At 39.2% G+C, this 24,902-nt stretch overlaps 1 protein-coding gene and 1 pseudogene across 1 annotated transcript; one reads left to right on the forward strand and one right to left on the reverse strand.

Moving 5' to 3' along the window:
- Nucleotides 1–471: 471 nt before the first annotated feature.
- AKIRIN2 (akirin 2) lies at nt 472–24,774 on the forward strand. The gene is made up of 5 exons (XM_066358908.1): nt 472–1,626; nt 20,671–20,814; nt 22,750–22,899; nt 23,848–23,919; nt 24,428–24,774. Exons 1-5 carry the CDS (start codon nt 1,392–1,394, stop codon nt 24,436–24,438), a joined length of 612 nt encoding a protein of 203 aa, XP_066215005.1. The 5' UTR covers nt 472–1,391; the 3' UTR covers nt 24,439–24,774.
- On the reverse strand, nt 9,933–11,597 carry LOC136387439 (beclin-2-like; annotated as a pseudogene).
- Nucleotides 24,775–24,902: the final 128 nt, after the last annotated feature.

Raw genomic sequence — 24,902 nt, forward strand, 5'->3', positions numbered from 1 at the left:
TGTATTTGATTCTTTTAAGTACCTAATTAAAAGTACAACTTTTGAGGGAGGGATGTTTCATCTGCTTAGGAAATAGGTCCAACATCTCCCTGGTCATTGTCTTTTATTTTTTATAGTTCACAAAGGTATACACCAGTATTCAACAGAGATAATAGAATTTCTGATATCATTCGCCTTTTATACAAAGCAAAACGATTTGGTTCTGTAGGTTGTTCAAATCCTATTCATTTTTAGGGTAAAACTGGGCTAGCAGAATTAGCAAGAGGATGCAATCAGCTACCTGTGAAGGGCAGAGCATCGAGTTTAATCAAGGATCCTGTGATCTGATACTATTACTGTTCTCTTGCGGTCTAAATGGGTTTCATACATAATCTTATTTCCTAGCACCTCGATGTGACAGGTTGTTTTTGGTACTCTTATTACCAAAATTAATTTGCGTTGGGTTGTTGTTAAATCACTGTGGAAGCGATATCAAGACAACCATGTCCTAAAACTTAAAGGTCTTTTAAACTTGTTTTTCCTACTGGTTAGTTTTCCTCTCTCCCCGTTTCTCAGAGCCCTTTCTTTTTTTCTCTTTTGCACAGTTCTTTTCACACTCAAGCTGTGTAGGGGATTTAAATTCCAACCCGGAACTCAGAATCACGCGCCTTGAATGACGGGCGTCGTAGTTTCCGCGACTTTTCCTTAACCACTTTTCACGCAGATTCCTCCCCACAGTGGAAACCTACAACTCCCAGAATGCACCATAGGGGAGGCCACCCTTGGGCGCACGCGCCCTGATGCCGCAGGATTTGAATCGGCGGCGTTGTTATTGACGCCATATTGGGGCCGGCGGCGGGTGGAAGAGTTGGACGGTGGAGGGGGAAGTGACTGGACGTGTTTGCTGGAGCTCCCGACGCCGCCGACGCTTTGCAATCTCTCCTCATCGAACGCCGCTGTCAAGCTTCTGACCCTACTCGGGCATTTTAGGAGCCGCGTTCCAGCCTCACATCTCACGGGACTGGTATCGACCACCTAAGGCAGCCGGTTTCAGCGCAGGAGCGCCTCCGGCGCGGCGCAAAGCTCGAACGGACGGCGGGGGCGCCCCGAGCCTCTCCCAGGGGACCCGCGCCTGAGGAGGCGGAAGAGCCCCCTGACGCTGCTGGCGCGAGCGGCCGACACCGCCCCTCCCGCTCCCGCTCTCGCCCTCGCCCGCGCCGGCCGGGCACTACCCCTGCCGCGGAGGCAGCGGCGTCTCGCCTCGCTTGGCCGGCGCGCCGCCACCCTCCTTTCCGCTCTTGCGCTTGTCGGTTAGCCTCTCCTCGAGTCCCCGCTCCCCTCCCCCTCCCTTCCCCTCCCCTCCCGCACCCCTCTCAACCCCACCCGAGCCCGGCAGCCCGGCTGCTCTGGCCATGGCGTGCGGAGCCACTCTGAAAAGGACTCTGGATTTCGACCCGCTGCTGAGCCCGGCGTCCCCAAAGCGGAGACGATGTGCGCCATTGTCGGCGCCCACCTCGGCCGCAGCCTCCCCGTCGTCTGCGGCCGCGGCCACCGCCGCCGCCTTCTCGGCCGCCGCCGCCTCGCCGCAGAAGTATCTCCGAATGGAGCCGTCCCCCTTCGGCGACGTCTCGTCCCGCCTCACCACAGGTGGGACTCGGCCCCGCGGCCGCCCCGGGGCGGGGGCGAGTGGGTTTCCGGGACGCGGGCTGCGGAATGGCCCCAGCTCTTAGCCAAGTAGTCGGGTAGCCGCATTTCTTGAACTCTTCCAGCTTCGGGGACACAATAGAAATGGCCCGATGTGAAGGGGACGGGGGTGGGGGGCGGGAAGTGGGGTGGACGACAGGGGCTGTGTCTTGCTGAGTATTGTGGGGAAGAGGAAGATCTTTTCTTTGGACCGATTGACTGGAATTGAGTGTTTCCGTAGTCTGGAGAGTCCCAGCGCAAATGTTGGGAGAGGACGATATTATTCATAAATTTAGGCGAGAGAAGGGTCACATTTCACACGAATCTCGATGTCTGTCCCCCGCACCGATTGGTTGCAGCTATTAACTCTGGGGCTGGGTGGTTTCAGGCGAAGCGGCAGCCCCTCCTCCAGTTTAGACATGGCTGATTTTAGTGCAGAGGGGGTGGGGGGTGGGGATGGATGTCATTGGGGCGAGATCTGGGCCTGTCATTAATCACCCACAAGAACGCCACTTTGGCTGAGTCAAGACCTGTTTTCCTAGCAGGGTCAACAACAAAGAAAATGCTCTTCCCGAGTCCTGTAATATGATCACACTGCACTCTAGACCTTGAAAATTCTTAAACTTTTAACGAAAAGAAAATTGTATCGAAAATTGGTGGTGAGTAGTAGCTTTTAGGTGGAATTGATTTATTTCTGCCCAACAAAGTATGTTGGGAGAAAGCCTAGGCCCTGAGAATAATAAAGAAATTAACCCAAGAGTCCAAGGGACTTCAGACTATTTTTGCTTTTCATCCTGAAACATTTCCTGAAAGTGACAATTGGGAAATGCCTCTTGGCGTCTTTGTACTGAATGTATATGCCAATTTTGTGTACTATGGGATAGCTCGTCTGCCCCTGGCACAGTCCTAGGATAGGCTTTTATGGACTGGTAGTGTAAATGTTGCCTTTGTGTGTGAACCTTTGGTAATGATATCTGTAGACAAAGCCTTTTAATCACTTTATTTAAATGTTTCATTATCTTTAGCTTTAAAAAAAACCCCTATGTTTAATAACTTCCATTTGCAATCCACTTAGTTTTGTCTTTTTCAGGACAAATTTTTAAATATCCTGCCCCAGATAATAAAAAAAGGGGGCTTCCTGGTGTTTTTTTCCTATTAAATATTTGATCTAGCTTAAGTACGTACTATTGTAGAGTTGTAGTGAATTTTCAGAGGAATTTTCACTTGTATTTAGTAATCCTACCTAACCTGTCTTCTATATAAAGGCATGTTATTAACTTATTGTTAAGGCTTTACATTAAAGAAACAAGGGTGAGCTAGTGATGAACATTGTTTTTAGTGTTTGCCGTTTTAGTAAAATCACTGAAAATTGAAATACTATGGAATCCATACTTAACAACTAATTAGGCCACTTAAAAATAGCTCTAGTTAACCAGCAATAAATTTCTGTCCACAGGGTGAATTAATACAATGTTGAGTTTGGGAGTTAAAATATATATCAATGCTGAAATAGTCTTGAGCATTATGTATATGGTAAACCTACCAGGGGGTTACAAACATTTGTCCTCACTTTGAAAGGAACTTCAGAAAGAATTGTGATCCTCAGCAAATTGGTTGTTTCATTGATATTTGTAGCATTAGCGAATACATTTGGCTTCACATTATCACATTTCAATTAAGTGTATAGTGAAACGGAATTTTACCCTGCTGATTCAGATTAACGTTTTTCAAAATATTGTCTTCTATTCTTCAAGGTGTTTTGTTATCTACTCTTAAAGTTTGATTATATTCTGAAGTGTAAAATCACACCGTAATTGAATTTTACTGAGTTTGCTAATAGTTATACAGCTATTACAACTAATTTGAATATTAACATAAAAAGTTGACCTGAGAAAAGCAGCTAAAATTGCTCGTTTGAATTGCTAAAATTTGCTTTTTCTAATTAATTTTGAATGACATCTTACATGTAATTTGGCTTTGTGTTTTCCTGGCCAGTTTGGGGCATGCTGTCATGTGTTTTTTGTAATAATGTCATAATGGGAGCTGCAATGTTGTGCAGGTATCAAAGAGTTGACCAGTTTTCTTGTCTTCAGACTTTGAAATAACTTTTCCAAGCACCTAATTTTTAGATTTCTATTTTAATGGAGATGATTCTTTAACTTTACAGAAGTAAGTATGTACCATATATCCTGAAATAAGTAGCTAGGATTGGAAATAGAAAGTGACTTACCAAATAGCTAATGAGATTGCAGAAACTTTGTTTTTCTTTCATTTCTGTGAGTTCAAATATAATTTAAACAATTTAGAGGTAAAGTACTGAAGTGAATTTTTTTCAGAGCATATAATTAATCATTCTCTGGATTTTTAAGTAGTATCTTACGATGTGTAGCTGAAGTCATGTTGCAGCTTTACCCATAGTTGCAGGAAAGTGGACATCTGTTTTAAACCTAGTTTATTTTAGTCATTACAGAAAGGTGATTCCAAAGTTTGACTTGATAACTATTTAAATCAATATTTCTCAAACAGTTGCGACCTCGTAACCAAGAAAAAAGAAAGAGCTGGCAAAGTTTTATTGGGAGACAGCATTCCCCCCATCCACCCTTTTTAAGTATTGTTTATTGCAGGCTACACAGCAGAGTTGAATAGTTGTGACAGAGACTGTTTTTTCCCCAAAGTTCAAATATTTACTGTCTGATCCTTTACAGAAAAAGTTTACCTATCCTTAGTCTAGGGTGTCAGCGGTTTATAATACCATGGATGTGAAAAAAGGAAAATCGAATGAGTGGAGTTGTGGGGAGAGCATTGACTGTAATTGGGGAAATGAATGCCTCTAGTAGTTGTCAGCACTCATCCTGGTAAATTAGCTGAAAACAGATTCCAAGGTTTCTGTCCTTCTCACTTTGTTTTTGTAACATCTGAGAATATTACATTTATCCAAAAGATCGTTATGACATTTTCAAGAATGAAATTATTTTAATAAAACCAAAATATGCAGTGTTGCAAGAGGCTGTCAGTCAAATCAAACACATTGTTTTTTCATAATTGTGTAGTGAATGGTCTGGTGAAGAAATCCTTCTGTGAATGTCAACCTGTTTGTGAGTGTGCTAGGCACTTTTTGTACACATTGTCTTGTTACCATTGCTCTAGTCTGCCTTAGGAATTGAGCTGGATGAAGAGTTAAATTCCACTGTAAGAACTCATTGTATTTGCTGGAAACTTGCCATTAAAAATGGAAATTGCAGCTTGTGAATGAGGAAGGGTTTGCATTGATACATGCCTGGAAACAGACACCAGCTGGCTTAAATGAAGTATAAATGGCTCTAGGCAAACAAATGAGATTCTGTTGGAGGAGGCAGCATTTCACTTCAGATGTCATTTATATTGAACCAGAAGTGTTTTTAATATTTCGTGGTTATTTAGACAGCTGTTAAGTTGCTTGTACTTTCTCGGTGGTGGATTTGGCAAATTATTTTTAATGGTCTTTGTATTTGAGATTTTAAGCCTGATACTTTATTTAGGACTGTATGTAGCTTCATTTATTTCATAGTTGTTATGGATTATGCATTTAAGAATTCTGTAAGGTTATTAAAAAGAGTGCAGGTGTATTCATTATTGAACTGTTTTGTGTTGAAAGTAGAAAAATTAAGCCTAACTTGAGCACAGAAACACATTAGATAAACGTGGCTAGATCAAAGAGAAGTTAGACTTTCAGGTATAGATGCTACTAGCTACCATGGTTGCCACAGGGATATAATCTGAAATGTAAAGGAGTTTAGTTCTTCAGTTTTTGAATGACTTTATGGGAAAAAGAATATACTATATATTGTTTAGATAGGTCTATCATAACTGTTTAGGTAGACCTAAGTACCTGTAACTGAGCTAACCAGCAGTTTGTGGTCCGTGCAGTCTTGGTGTTAAAATGCTAGTACTGTTGACTCACAGTAATGTTCCCTATGAATATGTGAAATCCCGGTGAATTTTTTGCCTTTGTTCTAAAAAATATGGGTGAAATACTTGTTCAAGCCAGTATGAATCAATCTGGCATCTGCACATGGTAAAGAGGCTTTCACAAATGAATTTAGATCAAAAGATTTATCTTTAATTTTATTGCTGAGTGTTGGAATTCTAGAACTCAGCGTAACAACATTTCTTAACTTCTAAACACCTGAGAAATGGGATCCATCAGCTGCAGTCTTGTAATAGTTAAGATTTGTTGGCCCTGGAGGGTTAGTTCAGTGGTAGAGCGTCGGCCCTGTGTGTGTATATCCTGGGTTCGATTCCCAGTCAGGGCACACAGAAGTGACCATCTGCTTCTCCACCCCTCCCCCTCTCTATCTCTCTTCTCCCAAAGCCATGGCTCAGTTGGAGCAAGTTGGCCCCAGGCGCTGAGGATAGCCCCGTGGCCTTGACTCAGGCATTTAAAAAAAAAAAAAAATAGCTCAATTGCCTAGTAACGGAACAGTTGCTCCAGGTGGGCAGAGCATTACCAGGTGGATCCCAGTCTGGGCTCATGGGGGAGTCTATTTCCCTCCCTGCTTCTCACTTAAGAAAAGTTAAAAAAAAAAAAAAGTTAATAGGAATACCTCTTGGATTTTGAGGTGAGTCATATGGGTCTTGTATAATTTGAAAATATCCCAGTTATTATTTTCTGCCATACCTTACCTATTAATTTCTTATCACAAATAAAGTTTTAAAGTATTTATATGTATTTGTGAGTTGATCAAAGCTTGGCATTTCTCCCAAGATTCTTAGAGATGCTGAAGTTTAAAAAAAATCTATTGTCATTTCTACCCCCACATCTGTACCTCTTTTTAAAGACTTTTGAGACCATATAACTAGAACATGTGATTGTGTATAAATTGTAAATTGTGATGCAAAAAAATGGGTATGATAATAAATACAGCAAATAGTTTTAGACTTTGAACAATACTTTTTCTTAGGCACTTGTAAACTTAGTTCGCTTGTTTTTGTGGACAGTGATAATAAACGTGGATTATGGGCATTATAATATTTGAAATAGCACCATTTACAAAGATTCTATCATTTTCAGAGATTGGCTGCTTTAAAGAAACACATTTTTAAAGATGTTACGTGAATTTTAGGAGAAAATGTTTTATATTATGAAGATCTGATCTTTAATTTCTGAAATAATTGAGTTGTTTTATAGCAAATTTCTCATGTGATAAGATGTTGCAGCTATATTGAGTAGGGAGATTATCCTTGAAGGTAAATTAAAATTTTAGAGTATGTCAGGTTGTTGGGTGTGTTTTGGTTCTTTTGATCAGTCTTTTAAGTGTGCCAGATTATTTAGTCTTTCTTATGGCTAATAAACTTTTTGGGGATGGTGGTAATGGCTTTTCTTTTAACATTGTACTACTAGAAAAACAGCTCATAATAAATATACTTGTAGTTTGTTTTAGAGTATAACTTAATTTTTTACTCCCTTTAAAAATCATGTCATAAGGTTTTGTCACAGTAGTCATAGGCCTGATCATCCTGACATCTACTAGTACTTTACAACATTTTGATTCATTAAAATGGTAATTTCTAGGCTTTTGTAATTTTTCATTTTTAGGTCTATGTAAATACCTGGACTTTCTCAACGTTGTTAGAAAATCTAAATACTTACTGTGTAAGTCATTTGCTCTAACTTTTACGAACCTCATTTGAGTTTCAGATAGATACTATGCTGTTTAGGCAAAGAGAGGAGAGCCTCCAGAGGGACTGATAAAGCTGTCACTGCTAATACTTTATTAGCTAGCTAAGCTTGAATAAGAAATACTGTGACCTTTATGCTTTATCAATATACCTATTTTAATTCTATGTGAACATTTATCTACATTTGCATTATTTTCACTTTTGGCAGCCTGAGTATTGAAATTGGGTTACTGGATTAAATCATATATATTGACTACTTTTGAAACTTTAAAGAAAAAGTTGTTTTTAGGTGAATATTGAACCTTGTTTGTTGGCTGTTTTCTGAAATGATCTATGATGTGTAGTCTGACTTTGGTTTAGCATTCATTTACAATAATGTTAATTTTTAGAAAACTCCTCCAAAAATCCAACTAAAGGGAAAGGTTGGAGGGAGGGACCTGGGAGAGTTGATTTCCTCCCTCCCTCCCTCCTTTTCTGTATTGTGCTGATCTAGCAATTGAAGAACAGAATATAGAGTGGATTGCAGAAAGCCCATTTTTAAAACATTACTGTTCCTGAAGTTTGCCTTTTAATTGTTAAAGAGGATTGCCTTGTTCCTAATGGAGTGTTCTCTGAAACACAAACTTTTATAAGTGTATAATTGGTTTAATGTATAGGAGGTTTTAGGTTGCTTTGACAGAACGGGGAACCTAATGCTCATTGTAACAACCCATCCATGGCCCAAGGTGAAGCATTGTTGTCATTACTCCAAGGCAATAGGGATCTGCCAATTTAGAATACTTCCTCATTTTAAAAATACATACCAGCAAACCATTCTGGTTAGACATGGATGCCAATACTGAGAGGAGGCAATTTGGAGGCCAGGCATCCTGTAAATATCCGAATGTAACAACAAGATTTCTTATAATTACTCTGTTATAGCCAGTGATTGTAGTTTCAGGGCTCTAGGTAGATGAGAAATGTGCTTCATTTTGGTTTCTACCTCCTTAAGAGTCACAGTTTGAAAAGAGTCACAGTTTGAAGTTCCAGGCTATGAAATACCAATAATATGTGGTAGTAATCCTTCTATTAATAACTAGAGTCGTGTATTTTATTTTTTTATTGAAGAATATGTAGAAATTTAGTTTCTCAGGGATGGAGGGGCAGGGGTTGAAACTAGACATCACAGCAAAACCTTAAAAATCTTTGAATATCCCTTCTCCCAAATTTCTACTACACCAATGGCCCAATTACTTTTTCTCATTAAATAAATTGAAGACCTCCACCTTTCTCTTTACCACCCAGTCTCCTCTCATTCCTACCCTAAGTTCTTTCCCTCTACAATCTTTTATTTCATCCTTGCAATTTAATCCTTGCTGCCATTTTAAATTTGCCCAGGTAGGGAGGAAGGTACAGGGGAGGACAACATGGTCCTGGGGAAAATGGCAATGGCTTTAGTTGGCTCTAGTCAGTACTTTTTGTTCCTCTTAATGTCTATGTCAGGGGTCCCCAAACTTTTTACACAGGGGGCCAGTTCACTGTCCCTCAGACCTTCGGAGGGCTGGACTATAAAAAAACTATGAACAAATCCCTATGCACACTGCACATATCTTATTTTAAAGTAAAAAAAAAAAAAAAACGGGAACAAACACAATATTTAAAATAAAGAACAAGTAAATTTAAATCAACAAACTGACCAGTATTTCAATGGGACCTATGCTCCTCTCACTGACCACCAGTGAAAGAGGTGCCCCTTCCGGAAGTGCGGCGGGGCCGGATAAATGGCCTCAGGGGGCCGCAGTTTGGGGACCCCTGGTCTATGTGGTCATTTATTACTAAAATTATAAACGTGTTATAGTTTTCAATTTTAAAATTGATCTGATAAGATTTTCACAAATAAAATAAAGCAAAAAAAAAATTACCCTCTCCTCAAGAAAAAAACAAACAATTTTGACAATGCTGTAGGACTGTGGTCCCCAACCCCGGGCCGCGGACCAGTACTGGTCCGCAGAGAAAGAATAAATAACTTACATTATTTCCGTTTTATTTATATTTAAGTCTGAACCATGTTTTATTTTTAAAAAATGACCAGATTCCCTCTGTTACATCCGTCTAAGACTCACTCTTGACGTTTGTCTTGGTCACATGATACATTTATTCGTCCCACCCTAAAGGCCACTCCGTGAAAATATTTTCTGACATTAAACCGGTCCGTGGCCCAAAAATGGTTGGGGACCACTGCCTTAGGGTACTCAGATGAGACTTCGTTTAAAATTTATAAGCATGAGCTTAAGGGCCTTTGTCCATTGCTCCTCTGTGTTCAGCTGGGTTCTGATGGAATAGAAATTCACCGAAGGTTCCAGGGTCTTCTCTCAGGTCTTTCTACACATGGATCCTGTAGGGCGTGCAAGGCATGGCTTGCCTTTCTCACCTTCTTCCTTGAACTGCTGCATGCAGTCCAGGAAAGCTATCATCGCCTGGTCAAACTTACTATACCAAGCACTCTGCCCCGTTACAGAACCAGGGCAGCTCAGTGGGGTCCTCTTTTAAAGACTTCATGTAGAAGTAGTTTCCACAGAGGATGAGTCTATAGCTCTGAAACTCTAGACCCAACTGTGTTAGGGCCAGGAGCATACAGGGACAGTGGGGAGGCAGTCCAATCTGAAGTTATTTATTGATGAAGGCCCATCATCTGTGGGAGACCATCATGATGGGTCTCACATGTTGACCTGAAGGCTGGCTTGGCCTGAACATACTATAGCCGGTTCCTCTTGGTCTTCAATTTTGTCATGCAGTTCCAATGGCACTGCCTTTCCTGCTGGCCCAGTGTCCCAGTCTCTGCCTGGGCTGCCTTCAGAGCCACAGTGGTTCTTTCTTGGTTCTCTCCACCTACCTCCTCTAGCTTCATGTCCTTCATTTCCTCCTGCAGTGTTTCTCTCTTGTTCTCACTCTCTTCCTCATCTCCAAACAGCATTTGTAGTTGAGTCAGATTCTGAGACAGTGAGTTGGATGTCCAGCTGCTCCATAAGATTGTTAGTACAGTCCTCACACAGGAGTTGGCCCAGATTTTCTTCACTGGAAAGAATATCAAAAATGCCCGTAATGGCCTTCTGGATGCTAGTCATAGTTCTCCCAGAGCCCAACTTCCTAAACTGTGTAATTTGTTGGAACTGTAGCTGGACATTTTGCCATTGCCAGGGAGGGTCCTGCCTAGTCACTATCTTAGAGCTTTTCAACATCTGTATCCACTGTGGATGTAGAGTCTTCCTCCAGAGTTTCTCCTGGCTCCCCTTGAGCCGCAGGTTCTTGGTTAGTGCTAAGGCCCAAGGTCTCCATGGACTGAGTCAGCTTCAGGGGCTGGTAGCCACACTGGCAAATGAAACAGATGGAAGACATGGTGGAGGTCTTGACCTGCAACTTTGATTCTAAGTTTCCTCTGGCTCTCCAGTTACTTCTGCATTTATTCTTTTTCTCTGGCATCCTGTTTGTAAAAATTAGCTTTCCTTATTGTAAATTACTGTAACTTGAGGTAATTGTGAAATGCTGGCTAGGTGTAGTAATATAATACTGGAGAGGGGAGTGGATGTTAAGAGTTTATGCCCAGAGCTCAGGGTTTTCTTTGCCATGATCCAGCTGACATTGAAGCAAAGCTTCATTTTCCTCATATATAAAATTATTATAGTACATGGTGATAGTATTCCCTTCTGTGGTTGTTATGAAGGTTGAGCTTTCCTGTTCTGGAGTGCTGAAAACAGTTACAATAGAGCAACCTCAAATGTGACTTTTTACATTGTTCAGCAAATCCTGCCATTTCATTGAATAACCATAGCCTCCTACTTTACAAAAAGAAACAGAAGCCATCATATGGTAGTTTCTTTGTTTTTCCCCATACCAGCACTACCAACATTTGTACCCACCTTGTTTTCCTTATAGTATCATTGAGGAAGATTAAATGAGGTAATTAAAGCACTTTCCACAGTGAAAGAAAGGTCCCATTCAACAAAGGGAACGTTTTCCTCAACTATTTTTCTCTCCCAACCAGACCTATGCTTTGGTTTTTAAATATTGTCAAGCCTTTTAGTATAAAATAAGTTAAACATGCTCATTTTCCTCTAGCAGTCATCCAGATTTCTCCACTTCAAAATCTAATTGAAAGAGCTTTCAAATAGTCCATTTGCTTCCATTTCTTGGGTTAACTCACTCTAAATATACTTGTGCCTCAAACACCTCTTGTCACCAATGACTTCAGTGGCACACAGTGAATCTTCTTGTTTTACCTTTCTTACAGCACATTGCTGACCCACTCCCTTTTTGAAAAACTTCTTTTCGCCCTGGCCGGTTGGCTCAGCGGTAGAGCGTCGGCCTAGCGTGCGGAGGACCCGGGTTCGATTCCCAGCCAGGGCACATAGGAGAAGCGCCCATTTGCTTCTCCACCCCTCCGCCGCGCTTTCCTCTCTGTCTCTCTCTTCCCCTCCCGCAGCCAAGGCTCCATTGGAGCAAAGATGGCCCGGGCGCTGGGCATGGCTCTGTGGCCTCTGCCTCAGGCGCTAGAGTGGCTCTGGTCGCAATATGGCGAAGCCCAGGATGGGCAGAGCATCGCCCCCTGGGGGGCAGAGCACCGCCCCTGGTGGGCGTGCCGGGTGGATCCCGGTCGGGCGCATGCGGGAGTCTGTCTGACTGTCTCTCCCTGTTTCCAGCTTCAGAAAAATGAAAAAAAAAAAAAAAAAAAAAAAATGAAAAACTTCTTTTCCCCTTCTTTACACCACAGTTTTCCTCCTCTTCTCTGGCTGCTTTCTGTCTTCATGTGGCCATGAACTTAGGAGTTCCTTAGTTCTAGGTTCAGTTCTACTTCTACTCTGTCTAGTTTAATAATCCCTAGGCAATGACATTCATGCTTCTGACTTCAGTTTCCCTACGCAGTTGGCTGGCTAATTATGTCTTTAGTTCAGACCATTCCTCTCAGCTCAGGCCATTGAAAAATTGGGTCTTTTATTGTTGGATCTTCCCAGTAGCCTTGACTCCTTCCAGAAGTCAGAATTTTTGTGAAGTTTAACTTAAATATTCTTATTCACTTATAAAATGTATGGGATGAACAAAATATGGCTGTGGGCTTCCAATCAGTGACTTCTGGTGTGAGAAATAGTCTTAGTTGTCCCCCCCCCCTTTTTTTTTAAAGAGAGAAAGAGTCAGGAACATTGATCTGTCCTTGTACGTGCCCTGACAGGGATCAAACTAGCAGCCTGTGTACTTTGGGGTGATTCAGTAACCAACCGATCTATCTAGCTGGGGCTAATTGCTGCTATTTTAGACAGACATAATATAAAAGCAAATGCATTTGTTCACTGTCAATTACATAACGAACATGGATTTTAAGAACAGTGCGTTAGGAAAAATGAATCCATGATGTGTATGTTAATGTCATGTAATGAGTCTCCTGAGGTAGGGCCAACCAGGTTCAGATTGATTTATAGAAGATTTTCCTGTTAGGGAGGGATATGTCTTCATATAACTATTGTAGAATAGCCAGCCATACAAGTGAAGGTGGCATTGAATTTAGTACATCTTAAATATATTTCTACTTAATAATTTCTGCTGTTACTGCTTTTCTTCTCCCCTCCTTTTCCTTGTATGACCGATAATAAGTAAACCAACCACTTTTCTTTTTAATTGCCACAGTAGGCGAGTTGTTATTTTAAGCAGTGGATAGAAATTTAAATGCCCAGAGTAATATAAATGAGTGAAGTAAAGTAGTAAACCTGTGCATTCCAACCTTGCTGCTAACCAGCAGCATCACCTGAAAACTCATTAAAAATACAGTCTGGGACTCCATTCCTCAGACTTCATTAAAAAAAAAAATATCCCCAGGTGGTTTCTGTGTGCATCTAAGTTTAAAAGCACTTGAGAACTTATGCCCAAAAGGTAGCAGCCACTCTTCAGCTGAACCACATGTCCAATTCTTAGCCTACTCCAAGAGAGGCCCAAAACCGGCCTTTTATTGTAAAATACCCAATTTTTAAATGTTGGCCACAAATTCACACTTGTTAAGTGTTAAGCCAGACATGTCTTTCTTTAGTCTGAGAGTCATCAGTTTGCAACCTGGTTTCCAGATATGCTATATAGCTCAATAATGTGTGTCTCTGTTCTTCCAAGCCTTACCTTATCTTCATGACCATGGTTAATTGGAATCAAAGCAGGACTTTTTGCCTCAGTACTAAATGTGTTATGTAACATGAATGCTTTGGGGGTTTAGATTTGGATGGTCCAGTGTCCCCTTTCTCTTCTCTGTTTATTGCTTTTTTGTTTCTTACTACTCTGTATTTTCCTAGCTTATAAATTCTTTGAAGAGATACTTGCTGATAGTAAAGAGCTAAACAGCAAAAGTAACAGTAAAATTAATTAATTAATCCCTTTAGAATCTAGTATAATATAAAAGAGGTATGAAACTTCTTGGATATCAGGGAAGAGACATCTGGTTGAGCATTGGTGGGCTCCTTGCATTAGTGACACTCATTGTGCAGTTAATTTGTAAAATTTATACTTAGGCCTGCAGGATTTTAACAGATTGAGTCATTTCAAATAATCATTGGTGGTTATAGTACCGGTGAAGTAATAGAATCTGACCTGTGGGGATTATAGTTTTTCTTCTTCTAGTAGGAGCTCAATGAATACTTCTTACACAGTAAGATAGTATATAACGTAATTTTTAAAGTGCTATAAGTCAGTGGTTTTCAACCTTTTTATACTTGGGGACTAGTAAAAATAGAATCCTTTTGGGTACCACTGAGGCAGAAATCACCCTGAGCATAAGTGAATTTGACTAAGATCACTCGGTCTGTTATCTTCATACAACATTAGGATGGTTAACTCTTTCACAGACCCACACGAAATTTCTGGCAGATTGGTCCACAGGCTGGCAGTTGGAAAACATTGCTGTAGATAATACCTTAATGTTTATACCCTAATGTTATATAATTGTGTGCAACTATATTCCTTGTTAGTATTCATGCTAGTCCAAATAGAAGTTAAAACTGTAGGTAAAACGTAACAATTTTGTGTTAAAATTTGGTTCCAGGTCCCTTTGACATAGAAGTAATTTTAAGAACACTGTCCTTAATGTTCTGTCAAGGAGAACAAAAGAACAGTTGATCATGGAAAAATAGTTAATTTACAAAGATTGGTCTCCATTGCAACTCTTCATTGTTTTAATTTATAAAGTAGGTATAACAATGTCTGGTATATAGTTCATAGCTTTAGATTTGGTCTGTTTCTTGATTAGGAAAGCTTTCTTAGTTTTAGGTTTTAATGGCTACTTCAAGTTTTCTTAATTGTGTACAGTTTTTCCCATTACATTTGTGTTCCTGCCTAGAGCTGACAGACTTTCAAGATTTATTTATTTTAATCACTGTTTAACTGTCTCAATTATCTTTCACTTTTTTTCGAAGACACGGCATAGGAAAATTGGCATTAAGGTGAAATAAGAGGGTTTTATACTACACCTATACTTAAAACTATTAATGAAACTTAATGTTTGATCATTTAATGATGTCAGTAGGAAAACAGTAAGTCTATACAAGTCTCGACCAAAAGTTTAATGTCACAAATTTTTAGACTTTTATGGATTCTACTCTAGAAAAATAGATAATTCCTCCCCTCACCCAATTTTGTAGTTCTTCTTTAAACACATTTTTAGTTGCTTTTAATTCCATATTTCTCCTTTTGCTCTCAGTCTCATTTTAATGCTGTTTCTCTTACCCTCATCAACTCATTTTCTTTATCCTCTCATCTGCTTTCCCCTGTTTATATTACTGGCCTTATTCATTGTTTCCAGGCTTTCTTAAACAATCAGTGGCAACTAAAAATAGTAAAACAGTTTGGAAGTAGGGTTATATTCCTTCAGGCCGCCCCCCCCCCCCCCAATATACCTAGGTTTTGGTTTTTTGTTTGTTTGTTTTAGATATTTCAAAGGAGTAAGTGCTGGCTCACTGGAAATCTCCTTGTTAAAGGAGAATTTTATTTGCAGTCTCAATGGCATTTACTAGACTTGGAAATAAAAATACTATTAGTCATAGAATTTGCTATTACTAATTTTCACTTAATCTGGTATAGTGGAAGGAAATCTTGGCAGTATTCTATTGTAAGAGTGGTGTAGTTTTTAGGATTTTGAAAAGGAATGTACAAACATTTGTTGAGTAGATTGTCATGAAGGAAACGACATAGTTTTTGCCCTAATTTGCTGCCAATTCAGTCTGTGCTTGTAAAGTATGAAAGCTGCATGATTAAAACTCAGATGTGCAACTAATCATGTAGGTGAAGCTTTGGCTTTTTCCTTAATAAACAGCAAGTTGTGTTGGCAACACATTTTCAGATGTTACATGCACTTAGAATATTATGTCACTTGCTAGTTTTATTAAGAGATGGCAAAGTCTAAGTAGCTTATGACTAAGTGGGTGTAGGTAACTTTACTGATGTACAGAAGGCCTTTGTTGGTATAGAAGCAAGTTAAGTTAGGCAATTATCTAGGTTGACCTTAGAAAGTGAGTTGTGGTATTAAATTGAACTTGGGGAAATTACTTGAGTTATCAGCTTCAAAACTACTTACAGCTCTGAACTGAGATAAATTGAGTTTGAGATTTGTGCTTTAGTTGTTTGCTAGTGTTGCCGAGATCTTGGTCAAGTTAAATTGGACCACTCACTGCGTAACAGTGTTAATCACGTTACCAGTATTAGAGCATTTGAGGCCACGGTGAGGCTTAGATGACATAGTTGTATCCCATTAGATGTAAAAAGCAGTGCAGGCAATAGCATTCAGAATTCTTCAGCTCTTTAACTGACAATATCATATCAAATGTTGGCAGAGATATGCAACAGCTGGGACTTTCATTGCTGGTGAGAATGCAAACTGGTATAAGTGCTCTGGGAAATGATTTGGCAGTTTCTTACAAAGTAAAGCCATGCATTTGCCATATACTCAGGCCATCCAGTCCTACACTTAGGTTATTTGCCTGAGAGAAATGAAAATGGGTCCACTCATAGACTTGTACCCAAATATTCATAATCGCTTTATTAATAATAGCCCCAAATTGCAAACAATCTGAATGTTCATTAAAAGGAGCGTGGATAAGTTATGGTATAGATGTATACAATGGAATACTACTCATTAATAAAAATGAAGGAATTATTGATTCATACAGTATCATGTATGAATCTCAAAAGCATTTTGCTGAGTAAAGTCAGACACAAAAGTTTATACTTTATGATGCCATTTATGTGACATTTTAGAAAAGGGAAACCTGTATAGTGACAGTATATGAGTAATGGTAGCAGTGGTGAATAAGGGCATGAGGGAACTTTTGGAGTGATCAAGTTCTTTATTATGATTGTGGTTGTTCCAAGACTGTATACACTCATCAGAATTCATCAAATATACATTTAAATTGGTGAATTAATTTGTGAATTATACTTTAAAAATTCTTAGCTTGTTTTTGTAGAAAGCTAAAATTTTAATTAATCTTAGTGAGGAGAGGGGGAGAGAGAGAGAGAGAAAGAGAGAAGGGGGGAGGAGCAGGAAGCATCAACTCCCATATGTGTCTTGACTGGGCAAGTGGGGGTTTTGAACCATGACCTCAGCAGTCCAGGCTGATGCTTTATCCACTGTGCCACCACAGGGTAGGCTATAAAGCTAGATTTTTAAAAGTTTGACTATATCTTAATCCTAGGCTAGATCTTTTTTGAGACTATCAGACAAATTCTTACAATTAGTCTTATGGCATATTTTAGTTGTGCTTTGGTTGATCTTGTGAAACAAAAGGAAGACTAAAATAATCTGAGGACAGCTGTGTGGTAAAAAGATGTAAAGGTCAAGTTTCTCTCTGCTAGTACATTTGAAATCTCTGATTGTGAATATACTTCAGGGTGCTTTGTGTGGCACTGTTGATCACAGGATGATGATGATAGCTAGCTTTTGGCAGAAAGTGATAAACGAATGAAAACAAACCATAACTTTGAAACCTTTTAGAATATTGCTACTGAAAGAGTTCTTTTATTAAAAAATAAGGATGCATGAGCTTGTCCTGGTTGGTATAGGATGTTGCACTAGTTTTATTGGACACCTCTGTGAATCCCATTTCTATCAAGGGGCTTAGCTGTTAAAATAGTTGTTTTATTTCACACTCGTAACTTTGTTTATAAATTACAAACTATTTCAAATAAATAGAAAAAGATTTTAAAAAAACCTGATACATCAATATTCTGAAAAATGTTAAATATAGCTAAAGCATCTCTCACACAAGCACCCTAAAAGTTCATTATTCCAAAGTGTGATTTTGTACCTACAGCACAACATTTATGATATGGAAACAGGGTTGCTTACACACAATTTACATATATGGAATTTTCACTGAATATATCTTTTGCAATTTGTTTTCTTCCCCTTTTTAAAATAATGAAATGGCATAATCTAAAATGTTTAAGGGACTGATTGATGTCCCCTCAGTCTCTCAAAAGCCCTCAAAGTTCTTACTAAGGGAACAATATTTAAAGAGAATTATATACTAAGAAAACCAGCAGTATGACATTTTTTTTTAAAGAGGAGAGAGAGAGAGGGAAAAAGGGAGAGAGAGAGAAAAAGGGGAGGAGCAGGAAGCATCAACTCCCATATGTGCCTTGACCAGGCAAGCCCAGGGTTTTGAACCAGTGACCTCTGTTCCAGGTCGACGCTTTATCCCACTGTGCCACCACCATAGGTCAGGCAGTATAAAATATTTTTTTTTTAATAATTTTATTTTTTTAATGGGGCGACATCGATAAATCAGGATGCATATATTCAAAGGTAACATGTCCAGGTTATCTTGTCGTTCAATTATGTTGCATACCCATCACCCAGAGTCAGATTGTCCTCTGTCACCTTCTATCTAGTTTTCTTTGTGCCCCTCCCCCTTTCCCTCTCCCTCTCCCCCCTCCCCCCGTAACCACCACACTCTTATCAATGTCTCTTAGTCTCACTTTAATGACCCACCTACGTATGGAATAATGCAGTTCCTGTTTTTTTCTGATTTACTTACTTCACTTCGTATAATGTTATCAAGATCCCACCATTTTGCTGTAAATGATCCAATGTCATCATTTCTTATGGCTGAGTAGTATTCCATAGTATATATGTGCCACATCTTCTTTATCCAGTCATCTATTGACGGGCTTTTTGGTTGTTTCCATGTCCTGGCCACTGTGAACAATGCTGCAATGAACATGGGGCTGCATGTGTCTTTACGTATCAGTGTTTCTGAGTTTTTGGGGTATATACCCAGTAGAGGGATTGCTGTGTCATAAGGTAGTTCTATTTTCAGTTGTTTTTTTTTTTGTTTTTTTTTTGTTTTTTTTTGTTTTTTCATTTTTCTGAAGCTGGAAACGGGGAGAGACAGTCAGACAGACTCCCGCATGCGCCCGACCGGGATCCACCTGGCACGCCCACCAGGGGCGACGCTCTGCCCACCAGGGGGCGATGCTCTGCCCATCCTGGGCGTCGCCATGTTGCGACCAGAGCCACTCCAGCGCCTGAGGCAGAGGCCACAGAGCCATCCCCAGCGCCCGGGCCATCTTTGCTCCAATGGAGCCTTGGCTGCGGGAGGGGAAGAGAGAGACAGAGAGGAAAGCGCGGCGGAGGGGTGGAGAAGCAAATGGGCGCTTCTCCTGTGTGCCCTGGCCAGGAATCGAACCCGGGTCCTCTGCACGCTAGGCCGACGCTCTACCGCTGAGCCAACCGGCCAGGGCTATTTTCAGTTTTTTGAGGAACCACCATACTTTCTTCCATAATGGTTGTACTACTTTACATTCCCACCAACAGTGAATGAGGGTTCCTTTTTCTCCACAGCCTCTCCAACATTTGCTATTACCTGTCTTGTTAATAATAGCTAATCTAACAGGTGTGAGGTGGTATCTCATTGCAGTTTTGATTTGCATTTCTCTAATAACTAAAGAAGATGAGCATCTTTTCATATATCTATTGGCCATTTGTATTTCTTCCAGGGAGAAGTGTCTGTAGTATGAAATATTTTTAAAAAGGATTGTCCTCATCTTACAAAAATTTTTAGCCTTCAGTTGTGTTTTTTAAGTTCATGTTAAAATAATGTATATACATTGTAGATACACTCCGTTAGATTCATTCCATTATATTTATGAATCACCAGAACTTAATTTTGCTTCACATCGGCATTATTCTTTTTTTTCTTTTTGTATTTTTCCTAAAGTTGGAAACGGGGAGGCAGTCAGACTCCTGTATGCGCCCGACCGGGATCCACCCGGCATGCCCACCAGGGGGTGATGCTCTGCTGAAACCAGAGCCATTCTAGCTCCTGAGGCAGAGGCCATAGAGCTATCCTCAGTGCCTGGGCCAACTTTGCTCCAGTGGAGCCTTGGCTGCAGGAGGGGAAGAGAGAGAGACGGAGAGGAAGGAGAGGGGGAAGGGTGGAGAAGCAGATGGGCGCCTCTCCTGTGTGCTCTGGCCGGGAATCGAACCCAGGACTCCTGCATGCCAGGCCAATGCTCTACCACTGAGCCAACCGGCCCTTAACTTCTTGGAATGTACAGTAAGTTCTCACCTGGTCATTGATGTATAACGAAACCTGTTTTACCATAGGCTAATTGATTTAAACCGGAATTAAATTGTTCCCATGGCATCTCATCAAAGTTACTTAAAAACAGGAAAACCTGACATTGAATGAAATTATATCATTTGAGGACCTGTTGTAGTTTTAAATGGATAGCCTGTTAACTTAGGTGGCTGTGGTGGTATGAGAAAAGTCTGTTGGAAGGACATGGAAACCTCAGGCAGGTATTTTCTGGAGAGGCTAAATGGTACCTGTTTTGAATTAGAAATCATTCTAAAATGAATCATACTGGCCTAAAGGATATGCTTGATGTAATTTTACCAGTTTCCATGGTTGTGGTTGAAGATACTGGTACTGTATAGTGGTCTATGTTGTACCTGTAATGTACCAAGCACTTTACATGGGTTTTAACACCCAAGATTGAGAACAAAACTTGCTATTAATGCTCTGATAGTCATAGGTTCTGTTGAGTTTAATATTGTTGGCTATAACCATTTGATGTATAATAATATTTTAATTTCCATGTATTGTGGTATTTTGCTGATCTACTGTCACTTCTCACTTTCAATTTTTGTTTAATTTTAATTTGGATTGAAATTACTCATTTATTGAGATGTACAGTAAACCTCACTTCACATTATTGACAGGTTCTGTGGCATTAAGTGAAATAACATATAACAAAACCGGTTTTTTACCATAGGTTAATTGATATAAACAATTTTAAAACTCGAAAGTTTTTATCTTGCCAAATTTTAACTTTTTCTTTTAGAACAAATTTTGTACAACATAAAACAAGAATATAAACGCATGCAAAAGAGAAGACATTTAGAAACTAGTTTCCAACAGACAGATCCATGTTGTACTTCTGATGCACAGCCACATGCGTTTCTCCTCAGTGGACCAGCTTCACCAGGTAATAATGAACTAAGTGAAAGGAAATGTTATTTCGTATGGGAAAAAGTAATCCTCTAGTAACTTTTAAGCTCCTATTTTTTCCCTTTGATTTTTATACAAGTAATGCATGAGCTCTTAAAAATGTGGTACAAAATGAGTACGTAATCGCTACCTTGATTCCCATTACCCAAAGACAACCACCACCTCAAGTGAACTTCCTCAGAAGTGCTATTACTTGCAGCCATTTAAAAAAATATCTATTTATCTGTCTAGATTATGTGCTTCTCTGTTAGGTATACATACCTTGCTATATGGCTGAATACATGCCGTTTTATGGATTTCCCATATTAAACAGTTAATGAATTACACAAAATTTCTGCTATTACAGTATTTACAAAAATGTACAAATACCATCATGCACTTGTTCTGGTAGCATAGATTCCGAAAAATGGATTATTTTGATCTAGTGTTGTTTTTCCCTGCCGTTCAGAGGGAGTAATTTGAAAATAACTTTTAATAAAAGGGCAGAGAAAATGAGGGCTATTAGAAGTGAAGGAGAACTAAAGCTTCTTACTGAAAAAGAGCCATCAAAAGTGGCCCTTGAGTCAAGTTCTTAGCAAAATAGTTTTTCTCGTGACAGTAGTTGCCTGCCTTCTTTTGCTTCCCTCCCAGCAGGGTTAGGAAAACCTGGCATTATATTAAAAAATATGCAGAGGCTATAAAACAGTGAAAAAAAATTAGATTATATGAACTTGTTCAAAACTAAATTCTGACACGCTCCTGGCGTGTTTGGGAGGCCAGGTATTAAGTGGGTGAAATAGGGTAAGGGGAAGGGACTATCTCAGCAGGAAACGTTGTCATCATCATTCATTAGTTCATTTTGTAGATCAATTATCTGGCAGGTTCAGCTAACAAAGCTGGAGATTTGAAAGTAAATAAAGAGAGCTTTAGTCTAGTTACAGACTACCTTAGGTGGTATAAATAAAGCTCTGGGATACTTGATTCTTGTGATAGACACAGCTCCAAGAAGCATACATAGTTAACTTGTCCTAACCAGGCAGGTTATAAGGAACAAGAGAAAAGAATTGGGGCTACACTAGGACAAACTATTGATAGCAAATCCACGTCTTTATATGTGCATAAAATACTTGCAGCACTGTTAAATAACGGATGGCTATCCTGAGTTCTCAAAAAAAGATTAATTTCAGATGTTCTTTTCAAGAAATGAGAAGTGATGTCTTTGGAAAATCAAATTGCCTTAAGTAGTACTTTAAAAGGAATGCATTCTAAAGAAATCTTTTATATCAAGTATCATCTGATTATGCCAAATGGCTTTTAGATTAATAATATTTAAGGACTTTGAACCATCAAATTTGATATTAAATAATAGGAATATATTTTTCAAAATGATTTTCTATCTAATATCACTAATTTAAAAACAAAAACTTCTAAGTTTTGTTTGTATTTTGTAGTTTTCTCCAGTCTTCTTCAGACTTTTCCTCTGGTATTTGATTGCATGAATCTTGTTTTCCCAGTCACAGCAAGATTCAAATGAGACCTCCTTGGTTAGAAGATGCTTTCTAATAAGATATTTAAGTAGATGAGGGTTGATAGTGAGACAGACTCCCACATGAGCCCTGGCCTGGATCCACCTGGCAACCCCCATCTTGGGCTGATGCCTGAATCAACCTAGCTATCCCCAGTGCCTTAGGCTGACATGCTCTAACCAACTAAGCCACTGGCTGTGGGAGGAGAAGAGGGGGAAAAGGGAGGGGGAGAGAAGCACTTGGTCACTTCTTTTATGTGCCTTGACCTGGAATCAAACCCAAGACGTCCATACACGAGGCCGAAGCTCTCTCCCTTGAGCCAACTAGCCAGGGCCAGAAGATGGTTTCCATGATGGCTCTAATTCAGCTGTGGTTTTTTTTTATTGTTGTTCATGTTATATACATAGGGACTTCATCTGCAACATCCTCACCATTAAAAAAAGAACAGCCCTTATTCACTCTACGGCAGGTTGGGATGATCTGTGAACGTTTGTTGAAAGAACGTGAAGAGAAAGTTCGAGAAGAGTATGAAGAAATACTGAACACAAAACTTGCAGGTATGAAGTATTTAGTCTCCCAGAAATGCATTATTTCCCATATATACTCCTTGTCAGTTAAATTACCCTTTCTATATACACTAGTACGTTTTCTAAGAACCAGAGAATTTCAGTGCACGAAAGGAATCTTTCTGAACCTCATGGCCCTCCTTAGTGACCTCAAGAAATAGTATTTTTTACCCATGTAGATCAACAGCAAGCAGTATTAGGTAACTAGATTTTTCTTTTGATGTAAATGTGATTGGATTTTTGGACTTCTTTATCTTTCATAACTTTGCTGTCATCATTGTCCAGAAACTTGAAATAATCTAAGTGGTAGTGTGTATATCATTTTAGAGTATCAAACTACTGCAATCCTAATTTCCAAAAAGTAAAAGAAACTTATTAACATTTGATAATGTAAGTGCAATAAACAAAATTTTTATATGTGGTAACTTAATCAGAATTCCCCCCACCTCAATTTTTATGCCACAGATTTTACTGGAAGGAGTTAAATCAGGGTACTTATTTAGGCAAGAGAATTTGCTTAGTTATATAAAACCTTTTTATGTGACATCTGATTAGGTTACTGGTGAATGGTTTTGGACATCTCATTTTTTTTAAAGCTTTTGTTGTCTTATTTCCTCTCATTGCAGTAAATTTGCCATTTATAGGCCCATTATAGGCCCATTATAATACACTTCCATAGTAGAAAGGCATCCTTTTTATTTTAAGCCTTTATTTTTAATAGGTTAAGAATATGTCCTTAACAAACTACATGCAGTCGTGTGATTTGGACTAAATATAAGTTTTGGTATGATATACTATCATTATTACTGAGGTTATTGTCTGATTAAGTTGTCAACTTAGTTGTTTTATTATATACATGTTGGATTATTTAGAGTTAATCTAGCTCTAATTTATTAGAGAGCATCTTGTAAGTAGTGATTCATGTGCTTTTATTTATAGAACAATATGATGCATTTGTGAAGTTTACGCATGATCAAATAATGCGACGATATGGAGAACAGCCTGCTAGTTGTAAGTATCGCATACATAACGACAATTTTTTAAGGAGAAAACATTTATTATAATTATCATTATACCCAAGAATAGAATTTAAACAGAAAATCATGGAGAAAACCTGGAGTAAATAGGCAGCAAATTTTACTAGGGCTTATTTTGGTTATTTAAATACCTAGGGCAGTGATTTTCAACTGGTGTGCTTCAAGAATTTTAAAACATGTAATACCTATTTAGTAAGCAGCACTAACTAACCCCTTTTCTTAGATTGTCAAATAAAAAGTTGACAACAGCCAGCACAATAGCTGTCCAGTGGGAATGAATCAAAATTATACTTTTTTTTTTAGTCAGATGGCCAAATAACTGTTTCAATGTGCTGCAGAATTTTACTAATTAGTTTACATGTGCCACGAGATGAAAAAGGTTGAAAATCACTGACTTTAGGGTAATACTGGAGATAAAGATCTGGTATGTGTTTGAATTTTGAATTGGACTTGGCACTAATTTTCCTTTTCTCCCCCTTTAGATGTTTCATGAGTCATTTTCTGCATTTGTGAGCTGCCTTGTTCCTTGAATTGTTGCAAGAGGTCCCAATTATGACATGCTGCAATGCCAATACCCCCCTGTGGCTACAGGTTATTTCAAGCTTCGTCAGTGGCAACCACTCTTAGGCAGCAACTGGTTTTGGAAATTTCCCTGATGTTAGCACCACCTGGATGTGGACCTTTGCTACATGTATTAATACCAGTGGCCTCATTTGCTGTATCATTACAATTTGTCTTCTTATTAATATGTTTGAAGAGGATTAAAGCTGGTATTCTAAGAACATGCCCTTCACTGGTTGTGTAAATAAAACTGTAGAATGACACTTCAGATGAAGTTAGTGTGATTTTAATTGTGCACTACAACCAAGCTGTAACCAGTTATTAATAAATAGAATGTAATCCCAGGACATTATTAAGCAAATAGCCTACAGTGCTTCCTGTGAAATTGTGGAAGAG

Source organism: Saccopteryx leptura, chromosome 1 (genome assembly GCF_036850995.1).
Source record: "Saccopteryx leptura isolate mSacLep1 chromosome 1, mSacLep1_pri_phased_curated, whole genome shotgun sequence".
Taxonomy (NCBI): Eukaryota; Metazoa; Chordata; class Mammalia; order Chiroptera; family Emballonuridae; genus Saccopteryx; species Saccopteryx leptura.